A 25,099-nucleotide genomic window follows, 5' to 3' on the forward strand; every position below is an offset into this window, starting at 1 on the left:
TATACTCTTCCTGTCTCTATGGCTACATAACAAATTAACCCCAAACATCATGCATTGCTCAGTCACTCAGTCATGTCCAACTCTTTGCCACCCCATGGACTACAGTCTGCCAGGCTCCTCTGTCCATGGGATTGTCCAGGCAAGTATACTGGAGGGGTTTGCCATTTCCCCCTCCAGGGGGTGGACTGCAATCATTTGTCTTGCTCACAGATTCTGTGAGTCTGGACAGAGCATGATGGGAACAGCTTATCTCTGCTCTTTGATGACTGAGGTCTCAACTAGAAGACCCAAAGGCTAGGGGCTGAAATTACCTGAGGGCTCACATGTCCAGGGTTGATGCTGGCTGTCGTCTGGGACTTCGGATCCTCTGCACAAAAGCTGTGTCTGTGTGGGCTAGACTGAGTTTCCTTATAACACGGCAGCAGGATTCCAAGCAGGAGTGTCCAGAGAGCCAGGTGGAAGCTACATCCTTCTGATGACCTAGCCTGGAAGTTACTTAGCATCACTTCCAGCATATTCTACAGGCGTACTCACAGATCCCTCAGATTCAAGGGGAGGGGACATGGCCCCCATCTCTTGGTGGGGGGGGTGTCAGTCACAGTGTAAGAGGGGCATGTTCAGTTCAGTTCAGTCGCTCAGTCGTGTCCGACTCTTTGAGACCCCATGAATCGCAGCACGCCAGGCCTCCTTGTCCATCACCAACTCCCAGAGTTCACCCAGACTCACGTCCATCGAGTCAGTGATGCCATCCAACCATCTCATCCTCTGTCGTCCCCTTCTCCTCCTGCCCCCAATCCCTCCCAGCATCAGAGTCTTTTCCAATGAGTCAACTCTTCGCATGAGGTGGCCAAAGTACTGGAGTTTCAGCTTAAGCATCATTCCTTTCAAAGAAATCCCAGGGCTGATCTCCTTCAGAATGGACTGGTTGGATGGGGGTAAATATTGATGCAGCCAGCTTTTTTTAATTGAAGTATAATTGGCGCACAGTTTAATTGTGTTAATTTCAGGTGTACAGCACAGTGCTTCAGTTATATATGCATGTATATGTGTGGGCTTCCCTGGTAGCTCAGCTGGTAAAGACTCTGTAATGCAGGAGACCCTGGTTCAATTCCTGGGTTGGGAAGATCCCCTGGAGAAGAGCGTGGCAACTCACTCCAGTATTCTTGCCTGGAGAATCCTATGGACAGAGGAGTCTGGTGGGCTACAGTTCACAGGGTCAAGGAGAGCTGGACATGACTGAGCAACTAAGCACAGCACAGCTGTGTGTATGTATACATATATAAGGCTTCCAGATGGCTCAGCGGTAAAGAACCCACCTGCCAACATAGGAGATGCAGTGCAGGTTCAGTCCTGGGTCAGGAAGGTCCCAAGGAGAAGGAAATGGCAACCCACTCCAGTATTCTTGCCTGGGAAATCCCATGGACAGAGGAGCCTGGCGGGCTACAGTCCTTGGGGTCGCAAAGATTGAGACATGACTTAGTAGCTGAGGACGAGCACAACATAAATATACATATTCTTTTTGAAATAAATAAGCCTCTGTTGTTAGAGTCAAAGCCCACCCTGACCCCAGCAGGCAGGTGGGCAGTCAAAGCCTTCCCACCACATCTCCGCTGCTCTTCTCTGGGCTGATGGAACGTCAGAGCTGGGACCCGTGGTCCCCTCTCTGTCTGCCGATGGGGTGGACATGCTTCTAAAGGAGCAACATGGTGTTGTGTTGACACGTCTGTGCAGGCTCACACACAAGGGCCAGGAAGCTGGCCCCCAGAAGTGCCTTTCACCCCACACCTAAACCCCTGCCGCAGTACAGGGCAGGGGGCCAGGGACAGACCCCGGGTCTGAGTTCAGATCCTGCCTCTGCCCCATCCCAGCCACGTACGTGCTATTGGACACGTCAACCAGCCTGTTTCAGAAGGTGTTTATTTTTTTCCATTGTAAACTCTTTGAAATTATGACTGACGTCTCCTGGTTGTTGAATGAATCCATTGATTCATGGACATACAGGCGTAAATGGATATAAAGGCCAAAAGCACCGAGCGGAGCACGCCGTCGTGAGGGAGGGGGTGATGGGGCCGCGTGAGGTGGTCCAAACGCTGCGGCTGTTCCCGGTGGCCACCCTGTGTCTGCCCCGCAATTTCCTCGCGCTCCCACCGCTCCCCACCCAGGAGCGGGCAGTCTGGGTTGCTGACCTCCGGTCACTGACCCCTACTCTTTCCTCCCGCAGACATGGGGAGCTTCGAGGAGGGCGAGAAGCACCAGAGCGTCTCCCACGGAGAGGCCGCCGTCATCCGCGCCCCGCGCATCTCCAGCTTCCCGCGGCCGCAGGTGACCTGGTTTCGGGATGGCCGCAAGATCCCGCCCAGCAGCCGCATGTGAGTGTCCCCCCCACCCCACCCCTGGGGGCGGGTGTGAGAAACCAGCCCCGCCCGGGGCCACACGGAGCCTCCAGCCGCGGAGGACGAAGGGTCTTTTCCACTCTGGGGTGGAGCCAGGTGGGGGACATCCCCAGGGAGGGCAGCCAGGTTCCCAGGGGGCCTTTCTGGGAAACCCTGGGCCAAGACTTGGAACTAGGACAGCTCTCAGCCTTCCTGGGGAATCCCAGGGTGTTGGCCTCTGTCTGTCAGCTGGAGAATAATTCTGCCTCTCGGAGCACTCCAAAAGCTCAAGTTGGCACAGACAGAGGCTCTGTCCCCGTGGCTCCAGGCCAGGATTCGGGGCGCACAGGCAGGCGCTGGCATCTCCCGGGCAGGGTGGACAGCACTGGGTGTTTCTGCTGGGCAGGCGGGTGTGTCTGGGTGTCCATCAGTGTGCGCGGCTGTGTGTTCTGGCCTCGGGGAGGAGGGGAGGCCTGGCAGGGAGAGGAACACACCGTCCTTTCAGCGCTAACAAGGGCCCTTCTGTGTAGCCCAGGTCAGGGGTGGTGGCCGCCGGGCTTGTGGGCAGAGGGATGGAGCCGACACCTCCCCGGAGGGTGGGCAAGGGGTCAAGGGTGGGACACAGCAGCCCTCCTGACCCCCCAGGAGACAGCCCGTGGAGGCGTTCCTCTTTAAGACTCCCACTGTCCCCTGCTCCCAGCAGAGGAGGAAGCCCACCCTTGTCCTGGTCCACGTGGGCCACAGGTCTGCTGTGGATGGAACCTATCCAGTTTCTGTAGGAAGCGCCAACCGAGATGGCCAATTCTTGCCTTTGGGGAGCATGAGGTTCCACGAGAGATGTTATAATCGTGTAACATAGTAACATCCTGGCAACAGCCATGGCGGTACGGAGCACCTGTCGTCTCTGGCCTCTGCTCCGCATACCGCACGTCACCCTCTGCTCCAGGACAGACATGCGCCTCCCAGTGAGAGGTGCTCTGTCTCCTTGACTTTTCCATCGCCGGAGTGCACGTTCAGGAAATATTTGTTGAATGAATGACCCTCACGAGAACCTTACGACGCTGCTGATTTTATCCCCGTTTTACAGATGGTAAAGTGAAGGCCCCCAGTGCTTAACTGCTCTGCCAAATCTCACGCAACTGGTTCCAGGCTTGCCGACTCCAGAGTCAGGGCCTTTTTTGTATGATGGTTTCAGTGTCTTTTTTAAACTATGTATGTGAAGTGAAAGTCGCTCAGTCGTGTCCGACTCTTTGTGACCCCATGGACTATATAGCCCATGGAATTCTCCAGGCCAGAATACTGGAGTGGGTTGCCTGTCCCTTCTCAAGGGATCTTTCCAACCCAGGGATTGAACCCAGGTCTCCCACATTGCAGGTGGATTCTTTACAAGCTGAGCCACAAGGGAAGCCCAAGAACAGTGGAGTGGGTAGCCTATCCCTTCTTCAGTGGGTCTTCCTCCAATGGCGTCTCCTGCACTGCAGGCAGATTCTTTACCAACTGAGCTGTGAGGGAAGCCCAGATATGTATGTATTTGTGTATTTGGGGCTGTGCTGGGTCTTCATCGCTACACACAGGTTTTCTCTAGTTGCGGGGAATGGGGCTACTCTCTGGTTGCGGTGAGAGGGCTTCCCATTGCGATGGCTTCTCTTGTTGCCGAGCACGGGCCCTAAAGGCACCGTCTTCAGTCGTTACAGCTCACGGGCTCAGAGGCTGTGGCACACAGGCTTAGTTGCTCCATGGCATGGGGCATCTTCCCAGACCAGGGACTGAGCCCGTCTGTCCCGCGTTGGCAGGCACACTCTTAACCAGTGGGCCACCAGAATCAGGATCTTTAATTCTCTTTTGTGTGGAAATTATTTGAGAGCAGGGACAAAGACATGGAGGCTAAACAGGATAAAGTGATTGCACTTGTGGAAAATTGATCTGGTGATTCTCAACCTGGCTACCATCTGAGATCATTTGGCACCATTTACAATACATTGATCTTTCAATTCTGCCCCTCACATGCTCTGATTGCATTGAAACAGTGTGTATGTACCTAGACATCGGGATTTTTGAAAGCTCCCCAGTGATTCCAGCACGCAGCCACAGTTGAGGACCACTGTCCTGGAATGTGTCCGTTACCTCCAGATACCATAGTGCTGCATAACAAGTGGTCCCAACGGCCTGATGCGATAAGCATGCATTTATCATTCACGTCAGCAGAATGGTGAGCTTGGCCTGGCTCTCTCGTTTGTTCGGGGCTGGCTGATTAGAATTTCTGGGTGAGTCCCTTCTGATCTGCTGTCCCAGGCTCCAGCCAGCCGGCCCTAACATCTCCTCCTGGCAGTCGCAAAACAAGCAAAGTAAAGGTTCTGCTGACATCCCATTGGTCAAGGCAAGTCACGTGGTAGAAGTCAGCCTCAAGACACAGGGAAATTAACTCTGCTCTTGAGAGAACTAGAAAGTCACCTGGTGGAGGTGCTGCTACAGAGCAGGTGATGGTTGCGGGGAGGGGGGGGGGGGGCGGGTACCGCAGGTTCACAGATGGACCCGTGCTGTGTGTGAGGATCCCTTAGGCCTAATGAAAGTTCAATAAAAGCAGCGAGTGAGGACCATTAACACAGACGAGGTTGAGTCGCAGAAGGGGATCGCCCTGCCACGCAGGTGCTGAGACGGGCAGCAAGTCCCGGCTGCTTCCCAACTCCCTTTTCTGAGCCGATCTCAAGGCCCTCCAACCGACTGGGAGTGGCTGCAGGAATACTGTGCTGAGGAGGACTCCAAGGGCTCAGACTCGGTGGGAAGAGCGCCAGCATGGATGAACCACATGTGCCATGGCCGCCCGAGGGACCGAGTGGACATCTGTCTCCGGGGTTTGCCGCATTAGACGCAGCTCTTTCTGCAACCTCACTCCCATCACCCCTTTCCTGACAGCTTCCCACCTCCTCTGGCCGTTCCTGGCCTCGCCATCACCGCCCCCACCCTTTTTCATCCCCAATAGCTACTGTCATTAGAACAGAATGCCCTCAGGTTGCGTGCACACACACGCACACACACCTTCCTGGTCACGCCCACCCCCTCCAGCCCTCCTCCCAAACACACATGAGAACACAGGGCATTTTTATCTCAGCAATTACAGCAGATTAATATTCGTAACCCAGAGGAAAGGTCCCTGGAAACAAATCCTCTGGTGTCTGTTTGCCGGAGATACGCATCTGATGAGTGCCATCAGCTGTCGGGGCACAGGGGCTGCGCTATCTACAGAGAACCGCTGTCCCTCCCGGGGCGGAAGCAGAGATTAGCAGCCACCCCCCACCCCCACCCCCACCCCTTCCTTGATACTCATTGTTGAAAAGGAGACAAGATTCCTAACAAAGATGCACGCTGAGGGTTTGGGGGCAGGTTCTAGGGTGATTTATTTTACTCTTAATTAAATGATCAATTGCCTCCCACCCCCAGAGCTGAGAAAAAAGGGCTGGCTTCATTGGAGGGAATGGAAGGGCCAATCAGAGAAGCGAGACAGACCTAAGAAATTGAAACCAGAGGAGTGTGGCTGAAGAATGTAACCCAGCCTCTGCTGATAGGGGAGCCCTGACGTCCACTCCCTGCAAGAATCCTGGCAGTCTCCTTCAGCGTGGGTGCCCCTGGGCGAGCCGACTGGAAGCCCTCCTGAGTGTCGTGCGCTTTGGAAGTGAGGGACAGGGTCATGCCGGAACCATCTATCAAGGGGATGGTCATCCTGCTGAAGGCTGTAAGCCCGGGGACCTTTCTCATTAGCCTCCTACTGGAGACAGATGGAGGGCAGGTCAACAGGCCGCTGGCCCTTTGCTGCCCTCTGCTCACTCCGCTCACTGGGAATCAAACCCAGGCCCCGGGGGTCCCGGACACAGGGACCTGCCTCCAGAGGCAGGCAGAGCCACTCTGGCCGCATCACACAGAGACCCCCAAACCCAGGGACTTTGTGCCATGGAAGTTTATTTCCTGCCAACTTAAAGAGCTTTAGGGCTTCCCTAGTGGCTCAGACGGTAAAGAATCTGCCTTCGATGCAGGAGACCCAGGCTCAGTCCCGGGGTTGGGAAGATCCCCTGCAGAAGGGCATGGCAACCCACTCCAGTATTCTTGCCTGGAGAATCCCATGGACAGATGAGCCTGGTGGGCTACAGTCCATGGGGTCGCAAAGAGTTGGACACGACTGAGCAACTAACACCGGCACTTCCTTTTTTCACCCTAAGAGGGAGCTGAGGGGGACATGTGAACTCCAGAAGGCTGTGTCAGAGGCAGGCTCTGTCAGAGGCAGGCTGTGGCTTTTGAATCAACCTAAACAGACTCGGGATTAGGCAGCCTCCCTCCCCCACAGCCTTCACCCACCTCCACAAGCTGCACTGAAGGACCAGGGTCCCTGCAGTGGATTCCCTGCACTTCGCTGAGGAGTCTGGGCAGGTTCGTGGGGACGTGGTCACCATCCCTGTCCCACTGTATTGACTTTAAAATATTTTAGCCTGGCGCTGTCCTCATTCCCATCACCTCATTTGTTGTTGTTCAGTCACTCAGTCGTGTCCGACTCTTTGTGACCCCATGGACTGCAGCACGCCAGGCTGTCCTGTCCTTCACTGTCTCCCAGAGCTTGCTCAAACTCATGTCCATTGAGTGGACGATGCCATCCAACCATCTCATCCTCTGTCGTCCCCTTCTCCTCCTGCCCTCAATCTTTCCCAGCATCAGGGTCTTTTCCAGTAAGGGCTCTTCGCATCAGGTGGTCAAAGCATTGGAGCTTCCGCTTCAGCATCAGTCCTTCCAATGACTATTCAGGGTTGACTTCCTTTAGGATTACTACTACTACTAAGTCACTTTAGTCATGTCCGACTCTGTGCGACCCCATGGACTGCAGCCTACAGGCTCCCCCCGTCCCTGGGATTCTCCAGGCAAGAACACTGGAGTGGGTTGCCATTTCCTTCTCCAATGCATGAAAGTGGAAAGTGAAAGTGAAGTCACTCAGTCATGTCAGACTCTTAGCGACCCCATGGACTGCAGCCCACCAGGCTCCTCCATCCATGGGATTTTCCAGGCAAGAGTACTGGAGTGGGGTGGATTAGCTGGAGGTTAAAAGACTTCTTCAGGAAAAAAAAAAAAAAGGACACCATTAGGGTTCCCAGGAATTGGAGAGGAAGGCTTTGTCTTCCTGGAGCTCAGCAGGCAATATAAGACCCAGCACTGGAACCCCAAAAGCCAGAATAAGGGGGGACCCTGGCCCAGCCAGGCTGGGAGAGACCAAACTGGAGAGACGTTGACGGGGATGTTTATTTGAGAACCCGTTTAAAAGTCTGTCACATTCACCTAATGGGAGGATTTGAAAAGAATTCAACTGGATTTGTCCTTGTTAAACTAACATTAAGGATGTTTAACAGCTGTCTCGGGCATATCACATTAAAATCTGGAGATAGACTCGACGAACTAACGCTGTTGCTCGTCATCAGGAGGATGGGGGAGAGGAGGTGCTGGGCAGAGCCGGCCCGGGCAGGGCTCCTGCCCCCACACCCGCAGGGCGCCCAGCTTCCGCCTGGACAAGCCCTTCGCCTGACCCGTGGATATAGGGGCTGAGGGGCTACGTGACAGGATCCCAGGAACCAGATCAACAGCAAACCTCCTACGTCTGCGCCCCCCTGCCAGCCGGTTTCCCTTTTCCCTCTTAACCAGCCCTGACAGCCCCTCTTATTGGCTGGATTCAGGGAAAAGGAAAAGGAGGTGCTTCCCTGGTGGCTCAGACAGTAAAGAATCTGCCTCGATGCAGAAGACCCAGGTTTGACCCCTGGGTCAGGAAGATTCCCCTGGAGAAGGGAATGGCAACCCACTCCAGTATTCTTGCCTGGAGAATTCTGTGGACAGAGAAGCCTGATGGGCTACAGTCCAAGGGGGTCTCAAAGAGTCAGACACGACTGAGCAACTAACACTTTCACTTCCTTTTTGCACCCTAAGAGGGGGCTGAGGGGGACATGTGAACCCCAGAAGGCTGTGTCACAGGCAGGCTGTGGCTTTTGAATCAACCTAAACAGATTCAGGGGGAGAAGGCAATGGCACCCCACTTCAGTACTGTTGCCTGGAAAACCCCGTGGATGGAGGAGCCTGGTAGGCTGCAGTCCATGGGGTCACTAAGAGTCGGACACGACTGAGCGACTTAGCAGCAGCAGCAGCAAACAGATTCAGGATTAGGCTAAGGCAGTGATTCTGGAATGGGTCTACTCATCTCTAAATGTATATCATCTCTCATCATTTATTCATTCTGGGGAGTGAATTTCTTTAGTTCTGGATCCTCCTGGTGCAGAAATGACCAGAAAGAGTAGAATTCTGGGGGAGCTCCGGCCCCCAGCCAGACCTGGGGTGGACACAGAGCAGCGTCACCTGGCCAGTCTCAGATCCCTGGACATGCTCTGTATCTGGTCCCCAGCGCTGGCGAAGTATTGGGATTCTCTGCAAACTAATTGTGCCTGGAGTTCAGGCAGTCAGTGGTTCCAGGGGTGGCCTGGAGGAGGGGCTGTTGGGCGCCTGGCTTCATGTGCCTGCTCGCCTCGCATCCCTGGAGGCCTGCCTGTCAGCCGAGTCCTTTTCTGCTTCCCAGAGCCATCACCCTGGAGAACACCCTTGTCATCCTGTCGACCGTGGCACCCGACGCGGGTCGCTACTACGTGCAGGCGGTAAACGACAAGAACGGGGACAACAAGACGAGCCAGCCCATCACTCTCGCCGTGGAGAGTAAGTCAGCGTGTCATTAAATCTTGGGAACGGGGCTCCCGGGGCTCGTGGGGAAGATGGAATGGCGTGGAGTGGGGAGGCTGGGAAAGGGCAGGGGAGGAGCCGTCCCGAGGAGGAGGAGGAGTCCCAGCTGCGGTGGAAGAGGGAGCCAGGGAACCAGGAGGGTGCTGAACTCTGGACTCCATCCCCATGAGTCTGAAATAGTTTCAGGAGCAGGGACAGTTAGCTTGGCCGTCAGCCGGCCCCCTAGAGACCCAGGGGAGACATGAAATGTTGGGAAAAGTGTGTGCATGAGAGGATTACAGCCACCCCCGGGGCTCAGGTGCCGGTGGCGAGAGCCCACCAGGAGCTGGGAAGCTCGTTGTTAAAGAAGTGTGCTGACTGCCTGCACTCAACCGGCACATAAGAGACACCACTTGCGGTCAGAGCCGAGCCATCCTCGCTGATGGAACACAGGCTCTCTGCCCAGGCTCCTGCCTCAAAGTACCCCTGTCCATCGCCAGAGACTGCCCCCAACCCTGCAGGAGAGAGGCAAGCCTCTCCTCAGCGGCAGAGTGCAGAGGGGAGCAAACGGAAAGGGTGACTCCTTGAGTCTCCTCAACGGAGAAGCGTTTGTCCGGCCGAGACCGAAGGCAGGTTTCCCACCCCTGATGGAGATGCCAGGGGTAGGGGGTGGGGGTGGGCGTTCTCCTTGGCCCCACTTGCCCCGCTCCACGCACCACCCCCAGGAGGCAGAGGAGGTGGGGAGTCGCCGAGTCTGTGGGACGGAGCCAGAGCTTCCTGCAGCGGCCAAGCGCCACGCCGCCTGCGGGAGCCAGATGTTCACATCCTTCACATCTGCACAACTGCTGCTCCACAAGCCAGCTCATTTATCATCCACGGTCCCGCGGGGACGTCCCCGCCAGCAGCACGAGAAGGGTGCCAGCCGGCACAGGACCTTCCTGTGTCCTTCCTCTGATCCCAGCCTCTGTCTTCCAGGACCCAGAAAGCCCAGTTGTTGATGAGTCAGTAAGACATGTCTTTTGGGACCACAAGGACTGTAGCCTGCCAGACTCCTCTGTCCGTGGGAGGCTCCAGGCAAGGATACTGGAGTGGGTTGCCATTTCCTCCTCCAGGGCACCTTCTTGACCCAGGGAGAGAACCCACGTCTCCCGCACTGGCAGGTGGATTCTTTACCACGGAGCCACTTGGAAGCTGCAGAAAGCTCAAAACATTCCCCAGTCCCGACCTGCCCCTGCCTGAGCCTTTTGGCACCTGCAGAACCCCTTCCCATATCTGCAGTGACCCCCTCCCCCAGACCAGGCTCCTGTCTGCCGAGAAAGAGACCTGGATGCAAGGAGCAGAGTTCCAGTCTGCATGCTGACCCATGAGGGTCACAGGTGTGACCTCTGACATTGACTTGAGCCAGGGTCTCACTCATCCTGGCATCCTGGGGGCCCAGCCCACAGTCTGGGGCTGCTGTTTCTATGGGAAAAGGAGCTATCAGAGCGGGTGTTTTCCTCCATGTATTTTCCAGTGTTTTGAATACCTGGAGTCTAATGGAATCGAGTCATTTGGTTCTAGTCAAGGTCAGGCATCTTCCTGGGTGACTCAGTTGACCCTGAGCCCGAGGTTGGAACCTCCCCGCCTCCGACTCTGCTCTGCCTTCCTCCCCCAGCACCAGCCTCCTCCCGGCCAGCCCAGGTGGTGGTGGGGGCCGGGGGTCGTTCACTCTCTGCCCCCTCCCCCAGCCCTCCAGCAGGCCCACAGGAACAGGCAGGGTTCCCTCAGCGCCCCCAAGTCTGCCCGAGCCTACCCCACACCATTGTCTGTTTCCTCCCACCCCGTTGCCCCTCACCCCCTGCTCTCAGGATTTGTGCTGGATTGAGAGCAGAATCAGCTGATTTTCAGCTAATTTCTCCTCCTACGAGTGACTGCACTTCAAATCCTGGTGCTTGTCGCTGACACAAATCCCCCAGCTGCCGGCCTGCCAGCCAATTTCCTGGGAGCGATTGCGACTTCGCCCACCGCCAGCAGCGTTTGCCTCATCTGTCTCATCCTCTGCTCCCCACCCCCGCCCCCTCAGCCCCTCTCTGCTCAGGGCAGGCAGCCTCTTTGCATCCCCCATCCCTCGGGAAACATCCATGCTCTTCAGAGATGGAGACGGAGAGAGCAAAGGCCAGTGACCCCCAGAGTTGCCCTCTGCCCAGGTGTCAGCCAGGTGACCTCACTCAGACCACCACAGCTCTTGACAAGTTCGTACCTGGCTGGTGGTCCCACTGGGTCCTGATCAGAGCTGCACCGTGCAAACGAATTATAATATGAGCCACATATGCAATTTAAAATTTGCCAGTAGCTCACTGTTTCAGAAGGAAAAAGGAATTGGCGAAATTAATTACACTTTATTTAACCCAACATATCCAAAATATTATCAACTGAACATACAATCAAGATAGAAAATATTAATGAGATACTTTACACTGTTTTCTTTTTTTTAAGTCTTTGAAAATCCGTGTGTATTTTACACTTAAAGCACATCTCCTCAAATTTGGATGCTGGATTTTCATCTGGAATACGTGATCTGTATTTAGATTTCATAAAATGTACAGCTGGAGAGGTGGGATCGGAAGCCCAAGTTGTTCTTTACATACGTAGAGTGTTCTAATAACTGACTTGGGGATCTGCTTTTAATTAAGTGTAAATTAGATAAAATTCAATCCCCTTCCATAGGGACATCGGTCACTCAAGAGCTCATGGCCACCTGTGGTGCTCCCCCCACCCCACGCCCCGTGTTGGGTGGGGCAGGTCGGCCCTGGGTGTGGGCAGCTGGAAGCCGGCCCAGGGCAGGGGGCAGCTTGTCTCCCTGCCCTCCACCCGCTTGACCTGTGGTCCAGTCGCATGGTCCCCGAGCCACAGTTTCCTCATCTGTAACGGGACGCCTGTGGCAAAGCATGGGCTTCCCCGATGGCTCAGCGGGTAAAGAACCCGCCTGCAATGCAGGAGACAGAAGAGACCTGGGTTCGATCCCTGGGTTGGGAAGATCCCCTGGAGGAGGAAATAGCAGCCTGCTGTATTATTCTTGCCTGGAAAATCCCACCGACAGAGGAGCCTGGTGGGCTACAGTCCACGGGATCACAAAGAGTCGGACACGGCTGAGCGACTAAGCACACACACACGCACTCAACACGATGCCTGTGGCAAAGCAGAGTGGGTGCCCCCCACCATACCTGTTATCAAAACTGTCCTGGGGCCGCTGGGACAGACCCAGCTTCACCCCTGAGTGGGGACCCCCAAGCTTCCTCCTGTCCCAGGGCCCCACCCACATCACAAGCTCACCTGGGAGATGCTGGCGCTGGCTCTGCTTTGCCTGCAGCTTTCCCAGGGGATCCTTGGGGCCCCGTTCACTCCACTGTCCAGAACTGATGGCCTGCGTCCTGTGCCTGCCCCCTCCCCCTGGCCGGCCTCCCGGAGACCCAGAGTCAGCCCAGCCCCCATGCCTGACAGAGAGACCCTGGCAGTCAGGTGTGCCCTCCCAGGGCGGGTCCACCTGGGCAGGCCCTCTGCTTTCCCGTCACACCGAGAGCCTCCCTTTCCATCGCTCCCGTGGGCCGGGCACCATCCAGGCACCACTGTTCCGTCATTAACAGCAGTCCCTGGAGGCAGGCTGTTAATCCCCTCCACGAGTTACAGATGAGCAAGCTGAGGAAACAGGTGACGAGGTGAAGCAATTTACTTCCTGGGGACATTCACTAATGATGCACAAGGCGGATAATGGGACCAGGTTTCCCTGCCTGCAACACCAGCCCGATGGCCACTCCCTGGATGTCTAGAGGTGCACACATCCCCCCTTTTTGGCGAGAGGCACCTGCTGTTGGCTCTTTCGACTCTGCAGAAGTCACACAGCCCCCCGGTCTTCAGTCCCAGTCCTGGCCCCCTCCCACTCCCCTGCTTTCTCAGGCCCCATCCCCGATGACCTCCCGGTTAGAAACCCACTTCCTCCACCCTGGTTCTCCGTGATGCTCAGGGCTCAGCCCCACTGACCCCATCCCTGGCACCTTGTAACCTGAGCTTCTAGAGTCCTCCCTGTCTCACCCAGGTCTCCAGCCTCCTGCTTCCTTCTCCCCCGGATGATGCCTGGTTCTCAGCTCTTTGTCCCCCCTCCACTGCCTCACTCCTGGTCCCTGGGCTTCCCTGAACCCCCCTTCCTATCTTCTCCGGGCACATTGCCCCCCACCCCCGGGGAACTCCAGCCTCCTGTTCCTGAAGGCCCCCCTTGAGAATCTTCACTCTGACCTCCCGCCACCGTCTCCAACCCACCTCCCTTCTTTGAAAACGGGGAGCCCGCAGCACAAGCAAGGAATGCAGGAGTGTTTAAGGCCGAGCCTTGAGACCATGGGCTGTGTGGCCTTGGGGAAGCCCCTTCACTACTCTGAGCCTCAACTGCCTTTTCCCTAGAAAGGACACTATAATACACATACCTCCCAGGGCTGGGGATAAGAATTTTAGGATTTAAGAGTGTTTTCCTCTTGGGCTTAGCATTTCTCTGTAAAGAGGCCCCAGATCGAGACACTTCATCCTCACGCCTGCCGGCTGCTCTGTGACCACATACTCGCCTGGGGCCGACTCCCAGCTCCTAGCCCAGTTTGTAAATTCTCAGTAATCTGGCCCTGATCCGACTTCCCCCAGTCAAATCTGCCCTGCCTCCCCCTGGCAGGGATGGAAACGGCGCTCACCTTGCCGTCTGCTCCAATCTGCTGTGTGCTGTCTTTGCTGTTTAGTTGCTCAGTCATGTCCGGCTCTTTGCAACCCCACGGACTGTACCAAGGCGCCTCTGTGGGATTTCGCAGGCAAGAGTACTGGATTGGGTTGCCATTTCCTTCTCCAGGGCACCTTCCCAACCCAGGGGTCAAATTTACATCTCCTGGATTGGCAGGCAGATTCTTTACGACTGAGTCACCTGGGAAGCCCGTTGGCAGAGAAGCCTGGCGGGCTGCAGTCCATGGGGTCGCAAAGAGTCGGACACAACTTGGCAACTGAACGACCACAAGAACCCATCCGTTGTTGGCACTGGGTTAAGAAGGATTCTGAGGACATGACGGGCTCAGCCAAGAGATGCTCTGACGGGTCAGGAGAGGGGGCTGGGGGCAGGGTGGCATGTGAGCCAGGACCCTCACGTCTGCAGGGGGCGCTCTGAGGCCACCTGGGCTTGGCACCCACCTTTACCTCCAGCTCCCCAGTTCGTCTCACCGGCACCCACACAGGGCCCCTGTTCCGGAATGCTCTTCTCCCTCTGGCTCCCTGAGTCCCGCTCCCGTCCCCCAGGCCCTGGAGGCTTTGCTGACCTCCTGAAGCCCTTAGTACCCGTGTATTCTCTCCCTCGGTCAAACAGCTCCTGAGAGTCATGACTTCACCTCCTGGTGGCCTCTGGCTCTGTCACTTGGTCCAGGCTGAGCTGGGGGTCGGGGAAGAAGCAAAAAAACCCCACCCCCGCCCCAAGCACAGCAGGCAACTCCCTGGAGGAGGGGGCTGTCACCTGGTGAGCACCTACTAGGGGCCAGGCACTCTGCACCAGCCCCTGACCAACTTGGCCACGCCCCAAGACCCTCCCTCCAGGCGCCTGTGGCGGGTACCTTTAATCTCATGAACATCTAAGAGCTGATCTGACTTCTCCCCAGACTGCACGTCAGGGGGACAGAGCCCTGCCCATCTCCCCTGATAGGGGAATCCCTGTGCCTGGCACACAGCCTGGTGCATACTGAGCCCTTGGCCAGAGAAGGTTTGTTGAGCCAGGGGCTGAATCCCCACAACCCTGAGAAGCAGTGACTTCTAACCCCCATTTTGCAGCTGAGAAAACAGACTTGGGGGGTGAGGAGAGCAGCCAGAGTTGTGCCCAGGATGCCCGGGGTGGATGCAGGGGAAACAAGGTTCTGGACCAGGTCTTCCTGAGCCCCAGGCCCTCCTTTGCTGAATCCGGGGGGGCCCCTTCCCTCAAGCCGTGCCAGCTGCCACCTGGGCCTGGAAAAGACCCCAAGACCCCAAGACCCTCGAGGGGGTGTCAGTCTCCTCTTTAACCTCCTGAAACCAACAAGGCAGCCGCAAGGTCTGGCAGGGCGGGGTGGGGCACCCTCGTATTTTTAAATTCCAAGGGCTCTGTTTACCCATCAGGGCCGTGGGGCTCTGACTGTCTGTCTCCTCTGCGAGCCCCATTAATCTGGGCCTCGGAACCTGTGCGGCCCGGCGTGTCATAAACAACGTGGAGCACACTTTTATGGATTCGGCTATATCAGCAGCTTTCAATCCGATCGCTCTTTATGGCACCTACATGAGGCTTTTATATTGTTGCAATTATTTTGGTTTATACGCTTCCTTTCTTTCCCCCTTCATTTTACTTTATTTTTTACATTTTATTCCCATTCTGTCGGGGCCTTTCGCAGCAAGGCCTGGGAGGCCCGGCAGGAAAACCTTTTCCCGGGGGCTGACCGGGCGGCCTGACTTCCCCATAAAGGATGTACAATTGCCACTGCCCTGGGCCGTGCGAGTCCTTATGGCCTGCCACCTCCGGAGCCTCCTGGACAGGGGCCAACTGGATGGATTTGTAATGAGAGAAAAAGTCCTCCGGGCTTGTATTTTCAGGAGCCAGGGAGCAGGTGTACAGGATGTAGTGGAGTTTCTGCCAGTACGGGGCTTGGGCCGACCACGAAGAGAAGAGCCTGGCCCCTTCTCAAAAGACTCAAAGAAGAAAGCAGGAAAGTCTCCCGCCTGTACTGGGCTTCCCTGATGGCTCAGCGGGTAAAGAATCTGCCTGTCAATGCAGGAGACACAGGAGATGCGGGTTTGATCCTTGGATCAGGAAGATCCCCTGGAGGAGAAAATGGTAACCCACTCCAGTCTTCCTGCCTGGGGAACCCCGTGGACAGAGGAGCCTGGCGGGCTACAGTCCATGGGGTCACAAAGAGTTGGGCACGACTGAGCGACTGACACTTTTATTTCTTGTTGTTTTTAATTAATTTTTCTTGGAGTTTATGGTTGCTTTCCAGTCTTACGTTAGTTTCTTCTGTACACCAAGGTGACTCAGCCCTATGTATACATTCTGCCCCCTTCTTCGGATTTCCTTCCCGTTCAGGTGGCCACAGGCCACCGAGCTGTTCGTACAGCAGGTCCTCGGTCGTCATCTGTTTTCTCGTGCTGGACTTTGGGCTCACCCTGACACAGCAGGACCTCCTCTTAACTTGACCGCACTTGCAAAGCCCCTCTCTGCAATAAGGGGACATTCAGAGCTGTCATGGACATGAACTTGAGGGGCAGTATTCAGCCCAGTGTGGGGAGTTTGCATTCTGGTGGAAGAGGTGGCGCGTGAAGAAGCAAGCTGACGAGATGTTGTCGGCTTACTGACAACGTATTGTCCTTGTCAAGGCATTTCTGCAGCCGGAAGGAAGGATTCTGAAGGCCAAAAAAATCCAGGACAGGGGATGAGGAGGAGGGCATGGCTGCATTATGGGGGGACGTGGGTTGCATCCTGAGGTCTCCCGTGGGCTCTCCCTGGACGCTGTGCAGAGACCCACCAGCAGGGGAGAATGGAAGTGGGGAGGGTCCCCCAGGGTCAGCGTCTGGAGGTTCAGCTCTGGGGCTGTGGGGCATCTGCCCACCCCCCCTAATAAGGACAAAGGTCTCCCGCAGCGTCCCTCTGGCGGGGTTTGGGCTCAGATGGGATTCCCAGCGTCTGTTCCTCTCCCCAGATGTCAGCGGCCCTGCAGACCCCATCGCTCCAGCCATCATCATTCCTCCCAAGAACACCAGCGTGGTGGCCGGGAGCTCGGAGGTGACCATGGAGTGTGTGGCCAATGCCAGGTGGGTCCTGCCTCCGCCCCCCCCCCCAACTTTAGCCCCAGCGGGCACTTCTGACCTGCAGGTTCCGAGGAGACCAGGTGCAATTCACAAAGGTCCAGAAATGTCCATGAGGACCCACGAAAGAAGATGGGGTATTTAGCCTGGAGGAGGGTCGGTGGTCAGAGAGCTGTCGGACACAAGCAGGGCCCACCCGAGAGGAGCAGATCCCGGCCCAGGACATCTGGGGTTGGTGGAGGGTCCACTCACTTCTGACATCCAGAGCAGCCTGGGGAGCAGCCATTTGCCTCTGTCGCCCCGGCCTCCTTGTATGAAGGCGAGAGCAAGAGGAAAGCTGGACTTTCCTGCTGGTCCAGTGGTTAAGACTCTGCACTCCCAAAGCAGGGGGCTTAGGTTCAATCCCTGGTCAGGGAACTAGACCCCACATGCTGCAACTAAAGTTTCCTGCATGCTGCAGCTGAGACCCCAGACGTGCACTTCAGGACTTCCACACTTTCCCATCCACTGACTTACGCTGGACAGGGCACGGCACACGGGGCAGAGCAGAGGCAGAGAGACGTGTGGAAGGGCCACGTTCCTGCTCTCGAGAGCCCTCGAGCATGACTTCTCGTGGGCCAGGTCTCCCCTCACCACAACCCCCAGGGGGCAGGGCATAGTTGTGCCCATTGTACAGACGTGGAAACTGAGGCCCACAGCCCTGACGGACTAGCCCACACAACGGCCTGCACCTAGGAAGTGGCAGGGGCAGGGCAAACTCAGGCACCTGGCCCCCGGCGCCTGGCTGCCTCACCACACTCTGCCCCGCCTCCTGAGCCCCTGGGAGGCCCTGTAGCTGACCGCCTCATCCCTCGGCCCATCCAGGCCTCTGATCAAGTTGCACATCATTTGGAAGAAGGATGGGGTGCTGCTGTCCAGCGGCATCAGCGACTACAACCGCCGGCTCACCATCCCCAACCCCGCGGCCAGCGACGCCGGCTACTATGAGTGTGAGGCCGTCTTGCGTAGCAGCAGCGTCCCCGCCGTCGTCCGCGGCGCCTACCTGTCCGTGCTGGGTGAGACAGGGTGGGAATGCTGGAATCCCCCCGACGTGAAGGGGCAGCACGGGTGACCCGATCAGCGGCCGTGTCAACAAGAGCATGGCTCTGATCCCCTCGCCCTGGTCCTTCCTCCTGTAGAGCCACCTCAGTTTGTCAAGGAGCCAGAGAGACACATCACAGCGGAGATGGAGAAGGTGGTGGACATCCCCTGTCGGGCCAAAGGTAACCCGGTGGGCTGGTTGGAGGGGGGCGAGGTCTCTCCAGACCTTCAACCTCTCCCCTCCCTGACACGGACTGTTCTAAAGTCCGCCACCCTCTCACCATTGAGCAGAGAGTCAGTCTGGCTATAAGCAGACACCCTAGGAAGCAAACAGGAAAAATTACCGTAATCTCAGGGCTGGAAATCAACCCTGTGTTACCGTAACTTGAAGGTTACAAATGAATCCAAATTACCGTAATTTCAGGACAGGTGACAGACTCAAATTGCCCATAATGTGAGAGTTGCGGACAATGCCATATTGTCGTAATGTCAGAACTGCTAGAACTTGGACGTGTCTCTGCCTGGTTTCTGGGCCAATCTGCTTCGTCTCCTGCGACCACTTCTACTTAACCCCCAGCCCCTCTCAGAGTTCTTGCACCCTGACCGCTTTTCCCATCCTTCTCCTTTGAGTTCAGCTGAGCTAAAAGACACCCCAAAACCAGGGTGCAATCTGGGATAATGGGATGACAGGATGAGCAGAGAGAAGACTGTAACCCTGGCAGGAGGGAGGGCCCTGTGGAGGAGGAGGGGGCACACTGACCCCCGTCCTGAGATCACACGCGGGGAAGACAGTGATTTATTGGACACACATTTGGTGGGGGGTGGGCTTACCACGATCCCTGGGTCGAGAAGACCCCCTGGAGGAGGGCATGGCAGCCCACTGCAGTATTCTTGCCTAGAGAATCCCATGGACAGAGGAGCCTGGAGGGGTGCAGTCCATGGGGGTCCTAAAGACTCGGACACGACTGAGTATCTGACACTTTGGGCAACGTGTGCCCAGACTGTCCTCGGGGCTGGAGAGGCACAGAATGAACCCAAGAGCCAGATCCCTGCTTTTCCAGAACTGTGCGTTCTCATGAGGGGAGGCAGACAGACCAATAAACAAATAAAGATACCTTATTTCATTTCATCTAAAATGCCATGGGTTGTAAGATGCCCCATTATTTTATGCGCCACTAAGAAAGAAAAAAGGCTGCCAATTAAATTATGACATGCTGTCGGTTGTAAGACACGTCCTCATCTCAGAGACATTACGACGCGAACAAAGGCGTAGCTGGGAGTGGGTGAGACACGGGCGTCGGGGTTGAAAAGTGCGGGGGAAGGAGAAGCAGGCTGACGGGCTCGGCGCCGGAGGGCGGCCATTGAACGGAGCCTGGGGAGCTTTTCTGTGGAAGTCACGTTTGAGCAGAGACGCAGAGGGAGAGACGGGAGGGCCCGGGGATGTGGGGAAAGGGTGCCAGGCTGGGGACACAGCTCGGGCAAGGCTGAGGGGTTAGGAGGAGCCCCCATGCTCCTCTCTGTGTGGGCGGGGCAGGACGGGGCTTCCGAAGAAACCCCCGTCCCACCTTCGAGCCCCTAGACGTGGGGCTGTGCGCTCACCTGGGTTTGGAAAGGCTGGCTGGAGGTTCCCAGAGCATACAAAAGACTCCGCTAAATATGCCAGAATAAAATACAGTATGTCCAGCCTTCCCAAGCTGAACTAACCCCAGGAACTTGTAAATTTGCTTGGAATGCCTACTCTATGAGCATTTGAGAATCTAAGAACAACTTTCTCCACTTCCAAGACCAGTAGTGGCCCCTCTGGGAAGGGTTGGGCTTCCCCGGTGGCTCCGTGGGTAGAGAATCCGCCTGCAAGGCTGGAGCCACAGGAGACACAGGTTCCATCCCTGGGTCGGGAAGCTCCCCTGGAGGAGAGTATGGCAACCCACTCCAGTATTCTTGCCTGGAGAATCCCCATGGACAGAGGAGCCTGGCGGGCTACAGTCCATGGGGTCGCAAAAGTCAGACAAGACTGAAGCGACTTAGTACGCAAACATGCACTGAGAAGTTTCTAGAAACCAGAACACACCAGGATCCCCACCCCCCCAATCTTGAGGACTTGCAGCCGCAGCCTACGGGGCTGGAGCATCCCTCAGAGGCGGCTAACGGTAGGCGCTCGACCCCCAGGTGTGCCGCCGCCCTCCATCACCTGGTACAAGGACGCGGCCTTGGTGGAGGTGGGGAGGCTGAGCCGCTTCCGGCAGCGAGGCGACGGGGGCCTGCAGATCAGCGGGCTGGTGCCTGACGACACCGGCATGCTCCAGTGCTTTGCCCGCAACGCGGCTGGCGAGGCGCAGACCTCCACCTACCTGGCCGTCACCAGTGAGTCCCCTTCTCTGTCCTGCCTGAGTCCCCCCCCTTCCCCTCCTCCTCCCGCCCCCACCCCCAGGACACAGCTTTCCTCCAAGCCAGGGGCCTCTTGAGAATAGGCTGCTGAGATGCAGAAATAGGATCCCAGAAGGCTTTCCCCCTGGAGCGGGCGACTCTGGCTGGTCACGCCCGCCGCTTCTGTGGCCAGCACTGTCTTTTTCTTCTTTTACAAACCAGAGCCTCGATTTCATGTTTAATGAAAGGTGAATCCCGCTTACCCTGTCATGGAGGGTGTCAGCTGCCCTTGGGAGCCCTCAGTTTCCGCCAGATGGAGGCTTGAGAATCGAGGCAGGGCAGGGACTGGCGTCACCAGGGTCCTTCCACGGGGCAGGTGGTGAGGGGGCACTCGTGGGCACTCTGGTTCTTCCTGACACGGGGTCCTCCCAGAACACTTGCAGCCTTCCCTGAAGAGGGACCCTCACCAATGGGAGCGGTAAGGCAGGACAGGACTGGATGTGGCTAAGACGCCCCACTGTCTCCCTTTGCAGGCATCGCCCCCAACATCACCAGGGGCCCCCTGGACAGCACGGTGATCGACGGCATGTCAGTGGTGCTGGCCTGTGAGACTTCAGGGGCACCCCGGCCGGCCATCACTTGGCAAAAAGGTACTTGAGACTGATTGACTTTAGAGGGTGACCAAAAGCCTCGGGCAGCCCTGGGGCTCAGTTCCGGAGCCAGCCAGGTGGGGTTTCCCATGCACAGTTGGGAAGGTTGTGCACTGCACAACCCCAGAGGGCTTCTTTTACACCACGGAACGCAACGTGTGCTGCCCTATCCGGCTCCAGGCTCCAGAGGCTCTGCCTCTGGTGGGATCCATGACTTTGGGTGAGTTATTTACTCACTCGGAGCCTTAACGTTCCCATCTATGAACTGGGGGGCGGTGGGATACATCCCTGGGAGCAGGATGGAAACCAGATGAGCGGGTGCCTGTGAAGGGCCTGCACCGTGTCTGGGAAGCAGGAGACCAGCCCGTGCTGGCTGACGTAGTGCCGTGGTGGAGGTTGCTAGTACAGGGAGGGGGGCCCCACTCCCCCCAGGCAAAGCCGGCAAAGCCCAAGCTGTCCCTCTAGTCCACCCACCCCAAACCTCCTCCACGCCTCTGCATTGTACACTCACGTCCACAACCCTCCCCAGGGACACACACATGTACACACACACACACGGGCACACACTGTCACTCACTCACACCCCAGCCTCTGCCCACGTGAACCTCCTCTCACCCAGACCCTCCCTCTTCCCCCTTCCTGCTCTGTCTCCCCACCTTCTAATACACAAGGTCATCGGCATATTCAGTCTGCTGATTACCCCGCCTCCCACCATTCCAGGCTTTCAGTTTTGTCCCCTGCAGTCTCCCCGGGGCTTAGAACAGAGTGACCCACAGAGGATGCTTCGTTAGTATTGGTGGGGTGTGTGCCCAGACCCAGAAATAAACACTCCCACCTGATGCACTTCCCAGTTCAGTATTCCCACACACGTGTGCAAAGGGACCCACTCACCCACAAGCTTGCACATGGACAATCCCCTCTGTACAAGCAGGTGGGATTTTCTTTTAGAAACAGGTATGGTCACCAATACCACACTGTCAGACACACTCTGACACAAGGGTTTCCCTCCCTCTCTCCTTCCAGCCATCAGAGACCCAGGTCCCCAGTGGGAGGTCTGTCCCCATGAGGGCTGCCCCCCTCTGCACCCCAACACTGGCTATTCCCGCTTCCCGCTCCCCTGCACTCCCCTGAAGGTGACTCCAGAAGCATCCTTCTGCAGGCGGCCCGTCACCACCCTGTCGCAGCTGTCTGTCCCCTCCCCCCAGCCCAGGTGCCAGCTGCCTCCGAGGGCTGTGCCCGCCAGCGGGAGGCAGCGCTGGTCTTCCCTGCTGAAGGGCGAATAGCGTGGTGGGAGGAGAGACAGCAGGAGCCCCGGGCTCCGTCCGGGCCCCCTGCTCTGGGACCGTGCATCCTGTGTCTGTCCCCAGGTCAGAAACCAGACTGGTCTGCAGCCCTGCCACCCTTGCCATGCCCCTTTCAGGGGCGCCTGCAGTTGGCCTTCCTAAAGTTGGGAGCCTACCCTGGGGCAGGGGACAGGGGAGTGGTGAGGTGTGGTCCAGGCCTCTGGTGATGGCCGAGTGCCAGGGGGTGGCCAGGGGGCAGCGGGCCGGCAGCCTGAGCCCACCTGTGCCCATGTCCCCCAGGGGAGCGCATTCTGGCCAGCGGCTCGGTCCAGCTGCCGCGTTTCACGCTCCTGGAGTCGGGCAGTCTGCTCGTCAGCCCCACGCACATCTCCGACGCCGGCACCTACACCTGTCTGGCCACCAACTCGCGGGGGGCGGACGAAGCCTCAGCCGACCTGGTGGTGTGGGGTGAGTGCCCGGGCCGGGCGGGGGTCCTTTCCACGCCTGTGCATGAGCGTCCGCTGAGCATGTGAGAGCCCTGGCAGCCCCACATCCGCCTGTCTGTCCAGCCCACATGTCCTGAGACCTGGACAGAGGAGCTCAGAGGACGGGGCGGGAAGGTCACGGTCCCCAGGGCGGTGCTGGGTGGGTGGGGCTCTTGCCACACCGGCCAAGCCTAGGGCAGAGATCCGCACACTTCTGCTGGAAAGGGCCAGAGAGGAAGCGTTTCAGGCCCTGGGGGCCAGACAGTCTCTGTCACAGCTCCACAAACTCTTCCGTCTCATCAAGAAAGCAGCCGTAGGCAGTGCTGAATGCACCCGACATGGCTGGGTGCCAACACGGAGGGATTTACCCAGATGGGCCCCCGGTTGGACGTGAACCCCGGGTTATGGTTTGCTGGCCCCTGCTCCGGGGGAGCCTCCCAAGCCCCTTCCCGCCCCTTGGGGTCTGGCACCACACGGAGGGGTGGGCCGCCCTCCTAGCCTGAGTGCCAGGGGCCTGGCGGGTGACGGCTTAGACCCAGAGGCAGAGGGTCCTATTTTTACCCCAGCTGGACCCCTGGGAACACGGCCATGATCACCCCCAGGTTTCTATTTCTTTGTCCATCCCGTGGGCACAAAATTAAAAGGGCCCCCGCTATGAGCGTCACTTCCCGGAATTCATGTGCCGTGGAAACACGTGGCTGTTAGTGTCCTGGGACGTGCCCCATGGTGGACCAGTCCGCCCGAGCTCAGCCGCACGGGCCCGGCTCACCGGAAGGACCCCTCCCCCACACCTGCATCTCACCTGTCCGTCTGGGGCCCACCTGTCCCCCTTCCCACCAGGCCACCTCCCTGCTGTCTTTCAGCCCGGACCCGCATCACCAGGCCCCCACAGGACCAGAGCGTCATCAAGGGCACCCAGGCCTCCATGGTGTGCGGAGTGACCCACGACCCCCGAGTGACTGTCAGGTACTCCTGCGGCCGAAGCCCCTTGGAGGCAAGAGGGGAGGGGCAGCTTTCGGGGGTCGCTGGTTGCTGGCTGAGTGTCCATGCCAGGGAGGTAAGTGCGGCCCGTGGGGGTCAGGGAACAGCCACGTACAGACTTACTGCAGGACTGAGACTTGGGGACCCTAGGGACAAAAGAGACCCTAATGCTGGGAAAGATTGAGGGCAAAAGGCGAAGGGGGCAGCAGAGATGAGAGGATTGAAAGCATGTCCATCCGAGTCAACGGACCTGAATCCGAGCAAACTCCAGAGGACAGTGGAGGACAGGGAAACCTGGCATGCTGCGGTCCATGGGGTTGCAAAGAGTCAGACACGACTGAGCGACTGGACAGCAATGGTACTTGTCTGGGGACTGAGCCAGCTTGAGTTGAAGGGGCGCCTGGGGTGGAGGGAGGGGATGAAAGCTGGAGGAACGTAGGAAAGAGGGTGGAGGGCCTTAGGGAGGGGGAGAGAAAGAAGCCTCTGTCTGGGGAGACGTGGAAGCCCTGAGATGCTCGGGACCCCACTGCTAGCACTCGCCCACAGATCTTAGACCCTCTGCCCACCCGTGGACAGCAGACGGGTCTGGTGAAGAGGCGTGGGAGTCCTGACATGTCTGGGCCAGTGGAGGGCCCCCAGTGAGATGCACGTGAGGGGCCCAGGGCCGAAAGGGGCCACCCCTGCCATCCTCCACGGGAGCCTAGACCTCGCAAGCCTGGAGGGAGCCAGGTCCAACCGAGAAAGCCCCTGGGGAGGCCTGGGAGCGCAGGGAGCAGCCAAGACAGGCCTGCAAGCTGGGAACCCGCCAGGCGGGGCACAGAGACACTTCCTGGGCCATCTCTGGGCAAGGTTTCCGAGCCAGAACTGGGAGAAAATAGCCCCTTCAGACTCTTGAGCTTTGGATGCTGAGTTTAAAAAAAAAAAAAAGTAACTGCTTCCTTAGAAATAAATACTCCCTCGTGCTGCTTCTATTCTATGGGCAGCGTCACCGCTGAAGCCCCTGGCGGGGAGCTGGCCAGCCGGGCGGTGAGGGACACCCCTTGGAGTCACGGCCAAGCCCGTGGGACCCAAGTGCGTCCTGGGGCGCCACCTGGTGGCCACTAGGCGTATGGCCGTAGGGCTGTGCCAGGTGGGACCCCAGGAAGCCAAGGGTACTAGGCTTTATTTCTTGATATTTATATTTGCCTCATTTTCCTTTATTTTATTTTTACTGAAGCACGGTTGATTCACAGTGTTGCGTTAACTTCTGGTGCACAGCAGTGATTCAGTTCTACGCATATATACGCATTCTTCTCTTAAAAAAATATTCTTTTCCGTTATGGTTTATTACAGGATTT

At 57.4% G+C, this 25,099-nt stretch overlaps 1 protein-coding gene across 2 annotated transcripts in view; it reads left to right on the forward strand.

Moving 5' to 3' along the window:
- Positions 1-25,099, forward strand: part of SDK2 (sidekick cell adhesion molecule 2) — a 264,287-nt gene that overhangs the window by 159,411 nt on the left and 79,777 nt on the right. For both annotated transcript variants that reach the window (XM_061392947.1, XM_061392949.1), the window contains exons 4-12: positions 2,222-2,369; positions 8,965-9,098; positions 16,814-16,925; positions 17,784-17,974; positions 18,098-18,181; positions 20,166-20,360; positions 20,897-21,013; positions 22,597-22,764; positions 23,645-23,747. In XM_061392947.1, coding sequence (XP_061248931.1) covers positions 2,222-2,369; positions 8,965-9,098; positions 16,814-16,925; positions 17,784-17,974; positions 18,098-18,181; positions 20,166-20,360; positions 20,897-21,013; positions 22,597-22,764; positions 23,645-23,747 — 1,252 coding nt within the window. The remainder of the gene's footprint in view (positions 1-2,221; positions 2,370-8,964; positions 9,099-16,813; positions 16,926-17,783; positions 17,975-18,097; positions 18,182-20,165; positions 20,361-20,896; positions 21,014-22,596; positions 22,765-23,644; positions 23,748-25,099) is intronic.

The sequence above is a fragment of the Bos javanicus genome, chromosome 19, assembly GCF_032452875.1.
Source record: "Bos javanicus breed banteng chromosome 19, ARS-OSU_banteng_1.0, whole genome shotgun sequence".
Taxonomy (NCBI): Eukaryota; Metazoa; Chordata; class Mammalia; order Artiodactyla; family Bovidae; genus Bos; species Bos javanicus.